Source organism: Mustelus asterias, chromosome 13 (genome assembly GCF_964213995.1).
Source record: "Mustelus asterias chromosome 13, sMusAst1.hap1.1, whole genome shotgun sequence".
Lineage (NCBI taxonomy): Eukaryota > Metazoa > Chordata > Chondrichthyes > Carcharhiniformes > Triakidae > Mustelus > Mustelus asterias.
This window is the reverse complement of record NC_135813.1, coordinates 70850037-70870435: the sequence shown is the minus strand read 5'-3', so window position 1 is coordinate 70870435 and position 20399 is coordinate 70850037. Positions and strand designations below refer to the sequence as shown.

Sequence of the window (20399 nt, the reverse complement as noted above, 5' to 3'; positions counted from 1 at the left end):
TCATCGCGGCACGACCCCCCCACCCCAACGTCTCTCTCTCTGCCCCTGCCCACCACCCGCTACAGCCCTGATCTCTCTCTCCCCCATCCCCACCCCCCGATGGCCAATCCTGATCGCTGGCCTCCCTCCCCCACCGATCCCAACTGCAGAGTGGCAACGGGGCCCCCCCGACTGACCTCCCCCCTCAGAAGCCCCAATTCCCATCAGTCCCTGAGCATTGCACCATGCCCCTTTGGCAGTACTGCGACCCCCCCCCCCCCACACATCCACATCTTTGGTCACTTCTTTCATTCTTCAGCACTTCCACCTGAACACTGAAGTTTCTCCTATCCTCAGTGATAGAAAATGCTTTAGAACTCTTTGTGCTATGAAAAGCAATTCACAAGTTGTAGTTTTCACTTCTCATTGTATAGTCAGCCCAACACTTGGTATCATTTCATTAACTTGTAAGAATTTACATCATGAAGCTTATGGATAAGAAGTTGAAATGGTTTAAGTAGGAGATGAGGTTTCTCCAAATGCTCATTAACTAATATCACCAAGTCATTCACAAATTATTTCTCACCCCAATTTAAATTTTGTTTTTCAATTTAATCTTCAGTAAAAATTCTGTTCAAAGTACATTTCTTTCCAGACCAACACATCACTCTAGGATTGACTGTAGTACCAAAGGCACTCACATGGCCTTGCTTATTTCCTCAGAGTATTTGAGGTTCAGGATCTCAAACCCAAGGCATTCACCAGGCAGCTCCTGAATGACTTGGGAGACTTGGATTCAGCAGGGACCTCAAAGCATTGGAGAAATATCATCAGCAGTACCTTCAGAAGATCCTCAAAATCCACTGGTATAAAAAGCAGTCCAACAATAGCATCCTCTCCCAAGCCAAGTTGCCCAGCATCAAGGTGCAAATCACTCAGTCAACTCCGCTGCCTGGAACATGTCGCTCGTATACCTGACACCAGACTCCCAAAGCAACTCATCGTAGCAGAAGATGCCCAGGAGGACAATGGAAAGCTTTTGGGATGTCCTCAAACCATCCCTGAAGAGGCCAAATCTACCCACCAACTCATGAGAAACCTTGGTTTGCGACCAACCAAAATAAATGCTCATTGGAGAACACACCAAACACATCTACAAACTTTGTCAGGAATGTACAAAATCCTCCAAGCACCATCTGTACCGCATATAGCAGAGATTGTAGATCATGCATATCAATCATTTCAGAATGCACCAAACCATTTCAGAATGCACCAAAGTGAAGTGGAAGCAAGTCATCCTCCATCCAAAGGGACTGACCAAAAAGGAGAAATAGCCACCTTATTCAATCTGTTAAATGCTTTTATCAGGTTGGAAGGGAAAATAGCTATCTGAATTTGTTACAGCTCAATTCAAATCACTCAGCCAAGACTATGCATGTGGCAACTTGCATCTGATGAAGGGGCAGCGCCCAGAAAGCTAGTGGCTTGTGCTACCAAATAAACCTGTTGGACTTTAACTTGGCGTTGTGAGACTTCTTACTGTGTTTACCCCTGTCCAACGCCAGCATCTCCACATCATAACTTGCATATCAGCAGGGCAATTTGAAAATTGTGGAAATTTGAGCCAAAACCTGAGACTTTGCCCCAACATCTGTAGAGATTCTGGGGATTGGGAGAATGCATGTCAAATACAGCTTTACTACAAGTTATGACTAATTTAATACCAAATATCTTGCAGCTGTTCTATGTGCATACCATGCAATAATCTTCTAGGAGCATCAATTCTGTTCATTTCCAGTGCACTTCAATTTTGAAACATTGAAGAAAGTTAAACACCGACACTGGCCAGGATAAAATAAGGGTAGGTTTCATGTGTAAAATAAATTTATCACTCCATTTAGACACGCCAAAATCCTCAGACTGTTGACCAATGTGGGCAGCAGCTAATTACAAGTGCTGCCATCTTGCCTTCACTGACATGCCTTCCTTATGTAGGGGGATGAAAGGTTATACAAGAATAAAAAGGGGAGCAGGGCAAGAGATCGACAAAAAGGAAAAATAAGGTGTACCAAGGCAGCATTCAACAATACCACTGCCTTGGGAATGCAAAATCAATTTTAAGCCATCAACACTTAGAACCATAGAAAATTACAGCTCAGAAACAGGCCTTTTGGCCCTTCTTGTCTGTGCCGAACCATTTTATGCCTAGTCCCACTGACCTGCACTTGGACCATATCCCTCCACACCCCTTGATTAACACTGGCTGGATATACAACTAAAATTGCAGCAGAGACCAGAGAGCAACATGCAAGTTTTGAGGACCTAGGCAGTAGTGCGTGCATCTTTTCAAAAATGCTTCGTTTTACAAACGATCCAGCATGTGCAACAGAATACTGAGCACTTTTTCAAACTCCACTTCATGTTTACCTCAGTTATACTGAATATCATCTTCTTAGGCAGTCCCCCTGCATCAAGGATGACTTGCTTTCACTCCAATAAAATGGACTGTGACATAGCTGATAAGTCCAATGCACAATCTACAGATTCTGCACATATGGGGCAGATGTGCTTGGAGGTCAGATAGATCAGTTATTGGGGTTGGTTTGCGCTTTCCAAAGCACATCTATAGTTTCCCAACAAAGACTCTCTGTGCATTCTGTTGCTTTCCAAATGCATCTTTTCTGTTTTGGTGAAGATGGAGATCTGGATCTTGGAATTTTTTTTTAAAGGATCTGTTAGCGTTTGGAGAAAGGGCAAGCTAAATTTTAAGAATGTTTGTGTTGTTTTATTTAGAATGTTGCTAACCGTCTCAGCTGTTGTGCTGCTATTTGTCACAGCTGGCAAACATGAGTAGAGTTTTCAGGGCCGGTTGCTAGGTGTGAATAGGCCTGAAGTGAGATGAATGCTCTTAATAAAACAATTTCGTTTTTCAGCTTTATAGTTATAGAGCATCAAGCAGGGAGAAGCCTCAAGGAAGCACTGTGTAACAACACTAAGCTAACATAATGTAGCAGAGCTCTGCACTTTACTGACTGACCTCTTCACCGGTCAAGTCCCCCAGAATTTCATGTTTCAATAAGATCACCTCTCATTCTTAGACACTCCAGTAAGTTTAGAGTCAACCTTTCGTCAAAAGACAACACCTTCATCTCAGATCAGGCTAGTGAACCTTCTCTGAACTGCTTTTAATGCAATTATATCCTAAGTAAGGAGACCAATACGATATACAATATTACAGGTGCAATATCACCAATGCAATGTACAGTTGTAATAAGTCATCCTCACTTATATATTCCATTCCTCTTGCAATAAATGACAGCATCCCTACTCATTTGCTGTCCTTGCATGCTAAGTTTGTGATTCTTCTGTACCGCAACATTCTACAGTCTCTCTCCCTTTAAATAACATTCTGCTTGTCTATTGTTCCTGCCAAAGTGAACAACCTCACAGTTTCTCACATTATACTTCACCTGCTCACTCACAACTTAAGTATATCTCTTTTCAGACCACATCTTCCTCACAACTCGTCTGCCTACCTTTGTAACATCTGTAAACTTGGCTCCATTAGTTTACACTCCTGACATCAGTTGGTGAAGGAAGGAACTAGAACCAGTCTTTACTTTGTATAGATTTCAGACTAAAATATTACAGGTATACACCCCCTGACTCCACTCAAATTGTGTCAATAAATCTTTTTGTGCGCGCTCAGGTAATCATCCAATTAATACCCTCCACTTGTGCGTGCTTAACTTCAACTGATGCGAAAACATTACACTCAATCCCTTCATCCAAATCATAGTAAGTACGAGACTTTCCCTTTCTACTGCCGTGCCATTCAAGTGTGTCCAACATTTCATCTGACTGAAATTCCAGTGACAGTATTGTTCTCTTCTCTTCAGTGACTTCAAATCTTCAATGACCAGACATTTATACATCTGAAACTTTACAATCTTTCAAGATCAAGTTAATTCAGATAAGATTGCACAATGTTAAAACCATTAAATTTGTCTTTGACCTTAATTCAAATGACAACCCAATAACTGATTAAAGCACATGAAACTTTGACATGATCAACTTAAATAAGCAAATTAACAGTAGAATTGACATGGGTTTCAGCAAAATTATAAAGTTATTTCAATGTCATCTAAAATATGTTTTGATGCAGGGCATAACAAACATCCACTTTCAATCTCTGCCAGCCCATGTGTGCAACGTGTTGTGCTCTCTGATGAACAGCCCCATTTTTATTGCAGCACATGGTGCAAGGACAGGAACAAGCTTGCGGTTGCATCAACAGTAACACAACATTTCTCATTTACACTATATCCTATTGGTAGAAATTCCATATTATAATCTAGTTCCTCTCCTGGAAGTCTGTATCATTTAGAGTGGGCCAGAGGCAACCGCAGCACGTGGGTTTTCTGCGTGTGTAGCCACTCCAAAGTTGCAAACATAACGAGAGAAGGGAAGAGGCACAGAACACAAGTCAAGGCAGTTAAGAGACACTCAGGCAGAGACACCGAATTTAGGGAGTGATACAGAACAGTAATATTGAGAGATGTATACAGTATGACAGAAAGACAGGCACGATGATATAGATTTAAACAGGCACACAAACGAACATAGTAAAACAGGCATCAACGTGTACTTTTTGAAACTTGCTTATCAAAAAGTCTAAGTCATTGATTTAAAATTATGCCGCCAAGCGACAAACAGCTACATGTTTATGTTCTAATTTGGGTGCAATCGGTCAGTCAGGTGCAAACAGAGCTAGTTTTCACAAGTGATATTTTTTGCTCAAGTTTCCAATCAAACATAAATTGCTAAGCATATAATCTGTGAACTAATGCCATCGTACAGCATTACAGCTTTTTAAATTCCAGGTTAAAAATATTCCCTGAAATATTTAAGAGCAACAACCTGGTGCAGCTTTATTGATACAGCTAAAAAAGAGATTATAAACATGCAATTTTAATCAATGTCTGGTCCACCTCCTGTGAGTAGGCAGATTTTAAGTAACTGAATTCTTTTTTTAAAAAATCATTCACTTGTTATAATAGTATACAGTAAGCAGTTGCTTATTAAACCAAAATATTTAAAAGCTTTTAAGAGTATCTGTACCCATGTAGCAGATAAGCTCATTTTAAGAGCTTCTTTGAAGGCCAGCAAACAGGTGCTATTAATGGAAACTTCTCAAGCTAATTAACTTGGATCGGAGCATGGCCTGTTTTGGCAGGCAGTGCCAACTTTCAGAAATGTTGGCCAGAAAAAAATCTCAAACTCAATTTGTGCCCGAAATGTAATCTTTTGAGCTGCTTTGACCAACCAAGACTCCAGGCCATTAGCTCTAAGATTTGGTCTTTGCACTGCTTGTTGGAATCACAAACTAGGAAACAACTTATTGTAGCCAATTTGTAGACATAAACAATCTGTGAAGAACCTTTGAGAAATCAATTTATTCTTCATTAAAGTGAACAAATATATAATAAGCGAACGATAACATGCAAAAAAAATCACTCAAGAGTTAGAAAATCTTGCAGTTTTATCCAATCTGCGCAGCCTGAATCTACAACCCAAGAACTAATAAATTATAATTGGGGTATGGAGGGTTGATACGACAGGATATAAAAATTCAGTTTATAGAAGATAACCGGATGTATACTAATTACATTCTAAAATAGATGAGCAAAGAAATCTGGGTGAGAGTTTCAAGTGATCATTGAAGAAGAGGCATTCATAAACACAGAAAGGTTTTGTAGGTAATAAACATCTGAACCCAGTGAACAGATTACAAATACACTTCATATTCATGAAATATACACTATTTATAATGAGTATTTTCACAAGTGACTGTTGACAGCACAGATTAAGTCCTTGATTCATGAGGTCATGCAAAAAGGTACTAACGCCACCACAAAATGCTGACAGGAAAACAGTTCTTATCTGCCAACATATCAATATCTGTACAATCTCTAAAATAAACGGCCCAATTCCACTCACTTTCCCCCTTGCTCCATACCCCTGCCCCACCTCTTTTGAAAATCCAACTAGCTACTGACAATCCAGCACCAATTATGCAAACATAAAACAAATTTGAGATGTCTAAAATTTAGCCTGTCGACATGTCAAACTCCAGTCCAAAGATGTCACCACTAACAATCCAGCAATTTTGAGACAATGCTCAGTCAGGAAATGGGTACATGGAAACAGAAGAGGGACAGAGACAAGATGGTGTGTGTGTGTGTGTGTCTTCAACATTCAAAACATTTTACACATTTTTCAAATGATTTAAACAATCTTTGGAATTTTAATGCTTAACCGACAACAACTATTAAACACAATATCAGCTTTATTTTGCTGTAATAGAAACAATGAAAATGTGTGCAATGCCTATGTAAGAGTTTGCATCATTGTGCTAAATCACACCAAGTTAATTCATCATTATTCAAAAATATTGCTCTCACTTTGTAAACACAAGTCTTGAAACAGTTCTAGAACAATTTCCTGCGCATGTTAAGGATGCATACAAAACTTCAGTAGAGATTTTAAAATACTGAATCCCATAGAAGCCCTACAGTGCAGGAAGCCGCCATTCGGTCCATCGAGTCTGCACCGACCACATCCCTACCCAGCCCCTATCCCAGTATTTAACCTGCTAGCCCCCCTGACACTTAGCATGGCCAATTAACCCAACCCACACATCTTTGGACTGTGGGAGGAAACCGGAGCACCCGGAGGAAACCCACGCAGTCATGGGGAGAACGTGCAAACTCCACACAGACAGTGACCCAAGTCGGGAATCGAACCAGGATTCCTGGCGCTGTGAGACAGCAGTGCTAACCACTGTGCCACCGTGCAGCCAAATATATTGAAGGGTGCCAGTCACAAAAAAAGGATATGATATCTGCAAAATATTAATCATGCAGTCACAGAATCATAGTGCAGAAGAGGCCCTATGGCCTATCAAATCTGCCCTGCACCTGGGAACTACCTAACCTATCTACCTAATCCCATTTACCAGTACTTGGCCCATAGTCTTGAATGCTACGACATGCCAAGTGCTCATCCGGGTACCTTTTAAAGAATGAGGGGCAACCTGCCTCCACCACCCTCCCAGGCAGCACATTCCAGACCATCACCACTCTCTGGGTAAAAAAGCATATCCTCACATCTCCCCCAAGCCTCCTGCCTCTCACCTTGAACTTGTGTCCTCTCATGACTGACCTTTCAACTAAGGAAAACAGTTGCTCTCTATCCACCCTGTCCATACCCCTCATAAGTTTGTGCACCTAAATCAGGTCACCCTTCGGTCTTCTCTGCTCCAACGAAAACAACCCAAGTACATCCAACTTCTCTTCACAACTTAAATGTTCCATCCCTGGCAATATCCGGGTGAATCTCCTCTGCGCTCCCTCCAATGTAATCGCATCCTTCTTACAATGTGGCGACCAGAACTTCACACTGTACTCTAGCTGTGGCCTTACCCAAGTTCTATTCAACTACAAGACCTCCTGCTTTTGCAATCTATGCCTCGCTCGAAGCCAATTTTGAATCCATCCTCAAATTACCTTGTAACCCGTATGCATTTGCCTTCTTTACAAGTCTCCTGAAATCCATGTAGACTACATCAACTGCACTACCCTCACCTATACCTCTGGTCACTTCAAAAAATTCAATCAAATTTGTTGGGCTTTACCTCCCTCTGACAAAGCTATGCTGACCATCTCTGATCAGACCTTGCCTCTCCAAGTGCAGATAGTTTCTCTCCTTCAGAATTTTCTTTAATACTGTCCCTACCACTGATGCAAAACTCACAGGTCTGTAGTTCCCTGACTTATCTCTACAATCCTTCTTAAACAATGGAACCACATTAGCTGTTCTCCAGTCCTTTGGCACCTCCCCAGTCAGGGGCCGGAGAGGAATTAAAAATCTCCTCCCTTGCCTCCCACAACAGCCTGGGACACAATTCATCCTTCGTCCACTTTTAAGCCTGCCAACATCTCCAATACCTTGTCACTCCCTATGTCAATTTGCTCAGTCCCTCTCAGAGCTCCAAGCCTTCGTCCCCTTCGGTTAAGACGGATGTGAAGTATTTGTGCATCATTCTACCAATATCCTCTGGTTCCACCCATAGGCTACCCCTTTCATCCCTAATGGGCCCTACTCCGTCCCAGGTTATCCTCTTCCCATTGATATATTTATAGATTTTCTCTACTTCTACTTGCCAGAGCTTTCTTTGCCCTCGTGATTATCTTTTTAAGCTGCACCCTGCACTTTCTGTACTCCACTAATGCCTCCGTTGATTTGCTCTCCAGTGTCTGCTAAAAGCCTCTCTTTTCCTTCTCATCCTATCCTATATATCTCTAGTCATCCATGCTTCTCTGGGCTTGTTGCTCCTTCCTATCACCCTAGAGGGAACATGTCAAGCCTGTGCTCTCTCCATTTCCTTTTTGAAGGCCCCCCCCACTGCTCTTCTGTAGATTTCCCTACAAGTAGCTATTCCCATTCTGCTTTGGCCAGGTCCTGCCTTAGTTTACTAAAATCCACTTTCCCCCCAATCCAAAACATTTTTTTTTTGCAACTTATTTCTTTGTCCATAACAAGCTAACAAGACCATGCTGTGGTCACTATCACTAAAATAGTCCCCCACCACCACCTGGCCAGCTTCATTCCCCAGAATTAGGTCCAGCACTATCCCGTCCCTTGCTGGACCTTCTACATATTGACAAAAAGTTTTCCTGTATGCATTTCAGGAAGTTGACTCCATCCAAGCCCTTAACACTAATCTATCCCAATTAATGCTGGGAAAGTTGAAATTAGCCTATTGTTATTGTTTTTACACACCACCGCAAATTGTGCACATATTTGCTCCTCAGTTTCCCACTGACTATCTGTGGGTCTATAATAAACTAGCAATGTAGTTGCCCCTTTTTTATTCCCAAGCTCTACCCACAAATTCTCCCTCCAAGATATCATCTCTCCTTACTGCCGTAACCGATTAACTAAAACGGCAATGCCTCCTCCTCTTTTCCCCCCCTCCCGTCTTGCCTGAAGATTCTATATCCCAGAATGTTGAGCTGCCAATCCTGCCCCTCCCTCAACCACATTTCTGTGATGGCTACTATACCACAATACCACATGTCAAATTTCATCCTTAACTCATCCATTTTACCTGTAATACTCCTGGCATTAAAGTGAGGCCAACCAGCCATGCCTTACTCCCTTGAAACTTAATACAGCTGTACTCCTCTGACTTGATTGTCTTACTGCATTATGCTGTGTTCCTAATCTGCTAATAGTCGGTGCCCCCTCCCCCTGCCAAAGTAGTTTAAATGTGGAGATGCCGGCGTTGGACTGGGGTAAACACAGTAAGAAGTTTAACAACACCAGGTTAAAGTCCAACAGGTTTATTTGGTAGCAAAAGCCACACAAGCTTTCGAGGCTCTGAGCCCCTTCTTCAGGTGAGTGGGAATTCTGTTCACAAACAGAACTTATAAGACACAGACTCAATTTACATGAATAATGGTTGGAATGCAAATACTTACAACTAATCCAGTCTTTAAGAAACAAAACAATGGGAGTGGAGAGAGCATCAAGACAGGCTAAAAAGATGTGTATTGTCTCCAGACAAGACAGCCAGTGAAACTCTGCAGGTCCACGCAACTGTGGGAGTTACAAATAGTGTGACATAAATTCTGATTCTAGGATCGCATGATAAAGACTCAGGAGGAAAAAAGCAGAAATATTTATGTGAAATAGTGTGACATAAACCCAATATCCCGGTTGAGGCCGTCCTTGTGTGTGCGGAACCTGGCTATCAGTTTCTGCTCCGCGACTCTGCGCTCTCCCACTCACCTGAAGAAGGGGCTCAGAGCCTCGAAAGCTTGTGTGGCTTTTGCTACCAAATAAACCTGTTGGACTTTAACCTGGTGTTGTTAAACTTCTTAAAGTAGTTTAAGTCAAGAGGTTTCTAAATATATAGGCAAAAAAGCAGAATAACCGCATGGATCCTGGACTAAAAATGCCAAAACCAAAGACTAATTATTTAAACCTGTTTTTGTCAAGAAAAAACATATTGGATCAAAATTATGGATTACTGCATTCCCTAATTTTAATCCATGATGCACTATAATTCAGAACATTTGTTATGAAGATTCGCATGAAAAAAATTATATGACTAGCTACTAATTAGGGCATTTTGTTAATGATCTGCCACAATACAAAAATATTCTTGCAACTTTTTCAACATCACAGAAGCCATGCATTCCATCTCCATTGTTTAGATGGGCAGAAAAATCTTAGAGCCCCTTTCAATTGCAGAATGGAACACCTAGATCTCACTCAAGCCACAACAGATAAAATTAGATACAAAAAAATGGCAAAACACACTTAGATCTGAATAAATGCCAAGGTCAATCACTTTTACACAAACTGAAAACTTTTCCTTGTGTTTACAAAAAACATAAACCACCCCAGAAAGAGATACAATGAATTGTTTATTTTTCATACCATGTCAAGTTACAGAGAGTCTGGGCTGAATCATCACAATATTCACTGAGTTTTGAAATAAAACGACATTGATATACGCACTGATATGGGCTAGATTTGAGTTTTTGGGGAGCAGGTGGGAAGAAAGGTTCTCCGAATAACTGAATTGAAAGATTGTGACATCTCTGCAATTCATGACATCCCTTATTGAAATAGATTCAACGTGCATTTTAACCAACTAAAAACTGACAGTTCTGCAGAGAAATCTGGAAATAAGCAACAATTATATGCTCCATCATATAAACTGCCATTCCCACAGAAAAATCTTGACTGCACCAAAGCAGTGTCTTATTTAGTGTCTAAGGTGAAACTCAAAAGCGTGAATGGATATAGATTTTAGGCCACACAGCAGTAATTAGTGATCAACATCTACACCTGCCAATGGAGAGTGCATGGAGTGTTAAAAAGGTGAGGTCGGTGGAAGTGCACCAAAGTGAGAAAGGAAACAGATGCTGGGTAGGTGGTTCAAAGTGGAGGAGCTAAAAGGAGCTGATAGGAATAGGTAGGACAAAGTTTAGGAGACAAGGTGTTGAAAGGGAAGTTAGATGGGGCAGAGTGTCCGCAGTTATTAATAGTCAATTTCCCCAGCACATCACCCAAGAGAAACACAAAAAAAGTTGGAGACAGAAAAAATGCAATGGAACAGAGAGAAGTCACAGTTAGAATTTCCTAACTTGCTGTATGCAATACTATGGCTGATTTTCTAAACTAAATACAGATACTGTGCAATGGGTTTCCTTTTCTTCAGAACAGAAACCCCACCAAGCCCCTTGAAAAGGTAATATAAAAATATATTATCCTCAATGTAAAGACTCTACAGATTCACCAAGTTGTTTGCTGTCTTTTTATAAAATTTCAAATTAAAAGATTCATTAATGCATTTTGCATGTTTAGCTATAAATAAGTTAACTTACAATAACATGTATTGGTTTTAATATCAGTGGCTGATCTAAGTTCAGAAATGTTTAAGTGATCCTGAAATGGCTTTTGGTGTGAATGGAGATGAAACAATAGGACTGCACATTCAAACAATACACATCCAGTTCTGCATGCTTAAAGCTCCACCCACAGTGATAGCAGCTACAACAGCATTTCACCATGGCCCAGATTTAAATTCAATTCCTCTAAGCAACTCTAAAGGGGTTCAGAATTCAGGCATATTAATGATGTAATTTTGTACACTATATTGCAATTATCTCTGCATGTCTCCAATGCGAGTTTCATGCTGATAAATAGCCAGAAATCAGAGCTACACACAAGCGCTACCATAACACCTTATCACATTCTTTCAGAATTGCAATTTTATTGTGTATACCTGGATATAGTTAACTACTGTGTTGGGCCTTCAGGAAAACATTAAACACTTTTTCATTGCTGTTTGAATGCAATGAACAATCATAAGAAACAACCTAGAAACTGCAAACATTAAAGGATAATATTTCAAAAAATATTCAGACCATAAACGAAAAGCTTTTCAAAATTTTTAGTCCAATATTTTTACACAATTAGTTAATTTACAAAATCTTATTTTAGCCTACCATATTATAACCAAACTGATCAAAGGGCACCAGCAATTTTCTCCAAAAAACATTTGGATACATTTGTAACCAGTAACATTCCACTAAACTTCAATGAAGTCAGATTTAATCAAACATCTTTACAAACACACTTCAGAGCCAAAGATAGAGAATATATAATGCAGTTATAAAATTGAGTTTGAAGGATCAAAAATTAATGTATTGACACTCAAAATTAAGTCATAACTGCTCAGTTACAAAGGTTAAACATGTAAGCTTCAAATATATTCAGAAATCTCCCCCCACCTCAAACCAGTGCAAGTATCAAATATACTTAATACAGCCAAAGTACAGAAATGACAAGATACAGAATAGTATTAAAAGCAATACATTCTTTTTAAAAATACCTAGATCAATTTAACATAGCTCAGCTATAATAGGAAAAGAGCAAAGATATTTCCTCTAATACAAATGCTTACGTCAGCATCACTCACTCTTGCTAAAGATGGTGTTTACCAGAACAGTTTTGCCATTTTAATAGTAATGCTTAAATCCCACGACAGAATGCTACAACTATTACCATTCCTATAAGTTTAATCTTTCAAAACATTTTATACTTTCATTAGGTTTATGGCAATATTTGTACAATAGATACCAAGTAGCCAAGATACAAAACAAATTAAGACCAACGTATCAATTTTCAAATTAATTTTTCAGAATTCCCTTGTCAACTCAATTGATGTACAAGCTAGATGACCCCTATCTAGACTCCTGCATAGATATCAAAAGAAAAAACTAATTATAAATGGTACCACCAGTGGAAACTACACCAATTTTATAAAGATATATGACAGCCATTTTTATTGTGCATGTATAATGTGAACCATGGCTAACACCTATATAAACATACTGTACATGGAGAACAAGTACAAAGTCCACAAAGATTCAAAACAGAATCCAACGGTCAAAATAAAACTAAAAATAGTCACCAGAGCCACTTCCAACCAGTTTATATAGATAAAGTGTGAAGTCTTAAGCCACAAAAGATTTTTCACACAACTAAAAACTTTTCCACAACTAGTACCTTAGTGTTGACAAGGAATTTGAATATCCTATAAAAACCTCTTCATAAGTTTTATTGACTCATTATACAGTTTTCAAGGATATTCATCAACCACATTACATTGTTATTTTGCATTACTTCTACTATTCTTCACACAAGTGTACAAACAACAGATTTAAGTACCGCAGCCATGACATGCCGCTACACAACAGAAATTCACAGCTGCTGCCTACCACATCATCTTGCACAAGTTTCTTCTTTGATCTCTGGTTAAGGGGGCTCCCCAGCAGCTGAAATGTGTTTCCAGGTTGCTAAATTCACTATCCAGAAAATCTCCACAAAGCAGATCAAGTTCCTATTCTATCTGCTACAATTTTTTAAATATGCAAATAAGCAATCACTGTTTCACAGAAATTAAGTGAAGCATCAGCTACATCTGGCTTGTAAATGCTACAAAATCATTTAATGTAGTAATAGCATACTGTGCACGTGAGAGAAGCAAATTCTAACATTTTAAACCTAAAGGAGAATGTGAGCTAATAGCTAGGAATTCTAAGAATTTTCTCAGTAAATAGTATACAACCATCCTGCTGACAGAGTCAAATTACCTTGCAGTCGGTCTCTCTGGAGCTTTCCAGAGACCAAAAGCTGTAAACCACCAGCCACTGCTAAAACAATGCATCACTATCTGAATTTCAAACACCCAGAATATTTACACTAGAAATCAACACATGTTTATGCAGGTAAGTGGACCAGATTTCTACAAATATTTCCATTATATTCTTTAATATTTTTATACAAAGCTACACAAGACAGTTAACAAACAGCACAACAAAGTCAATTTCACATTTCATTGTTAACAGCTGTAGAGGTATTCTATTCAAAGTCCCTGTGGTTCTGATAAATTGTGGTGAAAATCCTATGGGATATAAATATATAATGTGTGCGCGCAATGGAATCTATCTAGAATTAACAGTCATAAAAACATTTTTAATGACAACCTGGAAATAATCATAAGCATTTGAGATGACTTTGCAAGGGAAAGAAAATCCACTTAAACATTTGGTCCACTGCACATGCCTATTCAAAATTTTAGACAGTGCATGCCAAAGAAGCAGTAATCAATCATGGAGACTGCTCGAACAGTACAGCCTTTTTATTGAATAAAAAAAGATGAAACTCACCTCGTAATTCATGATGAATTATATCAACTAAATTCGGCTCCTCTCCCCACCAGTAAATCCACAATTCCTTGGCTTCGGGTCTCACATCTCGTCGCCATACACATAGCAGATTGGCCTGTAGACATCTAATAAAGGTCTGCAGAATAGGATCATCCTGAGCTGGTGCTGAGATGATGGGACCACAGCCCCCTAGACCCTGGAAACTGTACCTACGCCATTTGATGCCAGTTAGTTCAGCCTGTTGGTTAAGAAACATGTCAAAAATCGTCCCAAGAAAAAAATTAAAAGATCTTCATTTAAACTTAAACCTATTATATTGACAATATTTTGAACTTTGGCAGAAATGTTTAATGTCACATTGTCATATTAACTACAAGTCAAAATATGATTACAATTGTAATCAATATATAAATGAGGACAAAAATATATTTATTGGCATTGTCAACCAACTCCTGACAATTACTACTTTGATATATTTTGATTGATCAAAGAATTGATGTTTAAAAATTGAATATAAATATAGTTTAAAAAACACAACCTCTACAGGAAAAACATGTCAAATGTATCAACAACCAGATTTTTAAAATTATTTTTAAAGATTTCTACTGGGAGCACTTTTATATGAATGAAACGCGCAACAACCTCGAACAGTTTTTAAAAGATGTAATCCACAATATATAAACATCAAAGAATACGTTTCTACAAAGCACGCAATAAGGAAATGTAAATTGCGTGCAAGCAGGCGTCAACTAGAGTGCACCGTGAACATTTAAAATGGTTTGAATATTAAGGTAACATGTTTGTAAGAAAAACCGTGGATTAAACAATGCACTGGATCGAAACAGATTAGGGCGGAGGAAACAAATTTCAAAGCTGCAAGGCCAATGCAGAAGAAGTACATAACATTAAAACTTCAGACAAGGGACATGATTTATTACTACAGATGGCAGTATTAAAAAAAAGACGCGCACCGGAAAATCTAAAGACGGTGGTGGTGCAGTAATGAGACCAAATAGCCAGAAAAAAAATCTCATGTAAACGGCAAACAGTATCAGTTGCCGTGTAGAGCTTATGTTTAAACTCCCCCACCCTGTGAGAAAGGGAGGAAAAAAAAGGGACACGCTTTTAATTCGGCTTGAAATATGCAGACATCTTTCCAGTTCAAGATGGTGGATTAAAAGCTTCCAGCTCTGGGAAGGGAAAATAATAATATGCAATACGTAGTGGAGGCTTTTTAGGAGAGGGGAGGGGAAGGCTGTGGGAGGAGGGAGGGGGGGAGATAAGAAGGAGGAGGAGGAGGGGCGTAAACATCAAAAATAGTTGGGGGCGGGGGAGAGGGAGAGAGGGGGGGGAGCGAGGGAATAAACTCCAGACAGGAAAATAAGGCCATGTAAACGGTTATGCTAAACCATTAGTAGAAAATGGCTGCTCCCACACAGCCTAAGGCCCCTCTCTTTCTCTCTCTCTCTCCCTCCCTCTCTCACACACACACACTCACCAGTGAGAATAAATTCGAATGGCAGTCCTCCAAGCTAGCACCGTTGGCCACCCAGTTTGCTGCAGTCATGCTCCGTGCATGACTTTCTCTCCGGAGGTCGAATTAAAGATTCCGTCTTGCTTTTTTTTTTGCAAAAAAAATTAAAAAGAGGAAAAAAATCTAGAAGCGGGAGGGATGAAACAACCACCCCCCCTCCTCCTCCTGCTGCTGCTGCTCCACCAACACACACTCCCCTCACAAAAAAATCCTCCGCCCACCACCACGAGAAGAAATAACGAATAAATATCTATTTTTTTAAAAAATGATCACTAAAATCTCTCCAGAGCGATGGAAGGAGTGTCGTCCGCCGCTTCAACTCAGGAGGCTCCCCTTCAGCTTCTTCTGGTGGTGATCACACATTTTTATATATCTGTGTATAAATAATTTTTTTTTGTCTGGTGTTGTTGTCCTTCTTCTTCGCCGTCGTCCACCTCCCAAGTTAGAAGAGAAATCAGTCGCTGCTGCTACTGCCGCCAGTTATCCGCTGAAGGCTCCCCTCCCTCACTCACACACATACATAACACACACACACAGACAGATAGACAGACACAGGCAGCCAGCGTAATGGCGACAGCGCCGAGGCGGGCGGGCGGGCGCGAGCGGCATTTCCCCGCCAAGGATTGGCTGCGCCCGCGTCACATGGGCGACGCGCCTGGCTCCGCCCCTCCCCTCTGGCGTTGAGGGGGGGCGTGACCTGACTGACGTCGGGCCGCCGGACGCGCAGTCGCCCTCCTCTTTCCTCTGTCAGTCAGTCAGTAGGACGCCTGCGCGGGGCAGATGGGGGCTGGATGGATGGGGTAGCGGCCGGCCGAGGAAGGGAAGGGGGGGAGGCGCGTGGACTGACGTCAGGCCGCGAGCCGCTGGATGCGCCGCCAGCACCCCCCCCCCCCCCCCAGTCATGCAAAGGAAACCTCTGTCTGTTAGTAGTGCGCGGCTGGATGGATAGGTGGGGCAGCGGTGATGGAGTGGGGGAGGGGAGCAGAAGGGAGGAGGGGAGCAGGAGGGGGGCGGGGAATCTGGTTGCTATGGCATTGCCAACCCGCTGGTGGCGCTCACCAGCGCCCAGGCCAAATGGAAGAGATCACCAAGGCCTGATGGACGGTCAGGCGCACTTGTGCCCCATTCTGTCAGCAGGTTAACACCTTGTACCTTTCTCTTTGATGTTAATTTTGATGTTGAATTTTTTCTAAGAAAGTAACTTGGTTCAAATCCATTCCAGACATGAATAAGATAATTTCATTAAAACCACCTTTATGTGGCTTGCTTTTACCATTTGATTGAAATGTGTCTTGTTTGCACTATAACAGTAGTCATCCAATAAACAAATGAATAAATTGGTTGAAAGTTCCCCAGAGAGGTCATCCCTTTCCTTGTAACTCCACAACATGGTGGCACGGTGGTTAGCACTGCTGCCTCACAGCGCCGGGGACCTTGGCTTGGGTTACTGTCTGTGCACGTTCTCCCCCTGTCTGTTGGGTTTCCTCCGGGTGCTCCAGTTTCTTCCTACAGTCCAAAAGACGTGCTGATTAGGTGCATTGGCCATGTTAAATTCTCCCTCAGTGTACCCGAACAGGCACTGCAGTGTGGAGACGAGGGGATTTTCACAGTACCTTGATTGCAGTGTTAATGTATTTGATTTGATTTATTATTGTCACATGTATTAGTATCGAGTGAAAAGTATTGTTTCTTGCGTACTATATAGACAAAGCATACGTGGGCGGCACGGTAGCATAGTGGTTAGCACTGCTGCTTCACAGCTCCAGGGACCTGGGTTTGATTCCTGGCTTGGGTCACTGTCTGTGTGGAGTTTGCACATTCTCCTCGTGTCTGCGTGGGTTTCCTCCGGGTGCTCCGGTTTCCTCCCACAGTCCAAAGATGTGCGGGTTAGGTTGATTGGCCATGCTAAAATTGCCCCTTTGTGTCCTGACATGCGTAGGTTGGAGGGATGAGTGGGTAAAATGTGTAGGGATATGGGGGTAGGGCCTGGGTGGGATTGTGGTCGGTGCAGGCTTGATGGGCCCAATGGCCTCTTTCTGCACTGTAGGGTTTCTATGGTTTCATACCGTTCGTAGAGAAGGAAATGAGAGAGTGCTACATGTATGTTACAGTCATAGCTAGGGTGTAGAGAAGGATCAACTGAGTGCGAGGTAGGTCCATTCAAAAGTCTGATGGCAGCAGGGAAGAAGCTGTTCTCGAGTCGGCTGGTACTTGACCTCAGACTTTTGTATCTTTTTCCCGACGGAAGAAGGTGGAAGAGAGTATGTCCGGGATGCATGGGGTCCTGCTTTTCCGAGACAGTGGGAAGTTTAGACAGAGTCAATGGATGGGAGGCTGGTTTGCATGATGGACTGGGCTTCATTCATGACCTTTTATAGTTTGTTGTGGTCTTGGGCAGAGCAGGTGCCATACCAAGCTGCGATACAACCAGAAACAATGCTTTCTGTGGTGCATCTGTAAAGGTTGGTGAGAGTCGGCGCAGACATGCCAAACTTCCTTAGTCTCCTGAGAAAGTAGAGGCGTTGGTAGGCTTTCTTAACTATAGTGTCAGCATGAGGGGACCAGGACAGATTGTTGGTGATCTGGATACCTAAAAACGTGAAGCTCTCGACCATTTCTACTTCGTCCCCATGAGTGTAGACATAGGCGTGTTCTCCACTACGCTTCCTGAAATCGATGACTATCTCCTTTTGCTGAAGCTGAGGGAGAGATTATTGTCGTCGCACCAGTACATCAGCTTCTCTATCTCATTCCTGTACTCCGTTTCGTCATTGTTTGAGATCTGACCCACAATGGCGGTGTTGGACGTAAATTTGGCCACACAGTCATAGGTGTATAAGGAATATAGTAGGGGGCCGAGGACACAGGTGTTAAGGATGATCATGAAGGAGGTGTTGTTGCCTGTCCTTACTGACTGCGGTCTGTGGGGTTAGGAAGTTCAGGATCCAGTCGCAGAGGGAGGAGCCGAGCCCCAGGCCACGTAAGCCTACTTATGACACTAATAATAATGAACGTTTATCTTGCTCTATTTCATTGTTAAGCAGTGCAAAAAGATTGCTGAGATTTTCTAAAATTTTACATCTACTATACATCTTTAATCCTATTCTAAAAGTTACATAATAAATATGATTCCCAATTTGTGGAATTTGAACGTAACTAATGCTATCCAGGATCACCGATAGCAGAGTGGGAATTAACTGCATTAAAAGCCTAACTTTATAACTTGGAACACAGCCAGAAGTGTAAGCAGAAGCCAATTTTTGGCAGTGAATGGGGGGAGAAATACCTAGGATTTAAAATATTGCTGAGGACACTACCTGATATTTGATGACTCTAGGGAAGAACCATCTAAGTATTGTCCTTCACATTTATTCCAATCAATTTAAACCCAATAATAAAATTGAATTGGCTGAAAGTAATAGGGTTAAAGTTTCCAGGCCTCTATAGATAATCTTTTACAGAGGTGGCATTTGGCAATACTTTTAATATTTTCTTTCAAACCATGCTATTACCAAACATTTAATTTCCAAAATGAGTGATTAGTAATTCAGGTAATGTTTTATGCAATGATTCATGGTTTACATTAGACATAAAATGATTAGATTAGAAATTGAACTTTTAAAATGTAAATATTTATTTCAAACGATTTTTAAACCCAACAGAACCATACACTTTCCCTTTAAAGTGCATCTTCCGTATGACAAGTGTACAATCTCAGCTGGGTCATGAGTGAATTCAGACACACAAGTTAGGCAATTCCCCTCAAAGTGGAAAACAACATCAAAGACCAATGTCATTCCAAGTTGCTTTTTTTTGCATCTCTGAGCAGACAGTTACACAGTGGCAGTGGCAGGTGCCTTAGAGAAGATAGGCTGCCAGATTTCTCAGCAGGGAATAATGCAAAGCATGGGGAGAGGCATGAATGAAAGGTGAGTAATAGAAAGTTATTTTTTTATTTTTACAAATTTTAAAGAATTTTCCATATGTTATAATAATATTCAACTTTCAAAGCAAAGATTAAGTCACTGACAATCACTGAGTTTGTATAGATGCTAACATTGGCACAGTGGTTAGCACTGCTGCCTCAAAGCGCCAGGGACCTGGGTTTAATTCTGGCCTTGGGTGACTGTGTGGAGTTTGCACATTCTCCCCTTGTCTGCATGGGTTTCCTACAGGTGCTCTGATTTCCTCCCACTTTCCAAAGATGTGCAGATTAGGTGGATTAGCCATGGTAAATGTGTGGAGTTACTGAGATCGGGTGGGGGAAGAGGGCCTGGGTAAGATATTCTGTCAGAGAGTAGGTGCAGATTTGATGGACCGAATGAATGACTTCCGTCTGCACTGTTGGTATTCTATGAATACAAAAATATTTATAGCCACGTTCACACCTGAAAGTGAATTTGCAATTTTTTACCCTGAAAATGTTTCCTGAACAATGAAGGCAATGCGATGGCCACAAGGATGTATTTCTGTGCTTGGGAGTTGCCAGATGCGGGAGAGAATTTTGCATATGTTGCAAGAAAGCTTTCAATTCAAGTGCATCTACATTTAATTTTGGAACAAATTCCACAAAT

The 20399-nt window shown here is 41.1% G+C and overlaps 1 protein-coding gene across 2 annotated transcripts in view; it reads right to left on the bottom strand.

The window, feature by feature from the left end:
* Positions 1-16400, bottom strand: part of LOC144502744 (mediator of RNA polymerase II transcription subunit 13-like) — a 239691-nt gene extending 223291 nt beyond the window's left edge. The window contains exons 1-2 of one of the 2 annotated variants that reach the window (XM_078227003.1): positions 15790-16400; positions 14292-14529 (exon numbers count right to left, since the gene is read on the bottom strand). In XM_078227003.1, the coding sequence (XP_078083129.1) occupies positions 14292-14529; positions 15790-15858 (307 nt within the window). In that variant the 5' untranslated portion in view covers positions 15859-16400. The remainder of the gene's footprint in view (positions 1-14291; positions 14530-15789) is intronic. The other variant, XM_078227004.1, reaches the window with a different exon arrangement.
* Positions 16401-20399: the final 3999 nt, after the last annotated feature.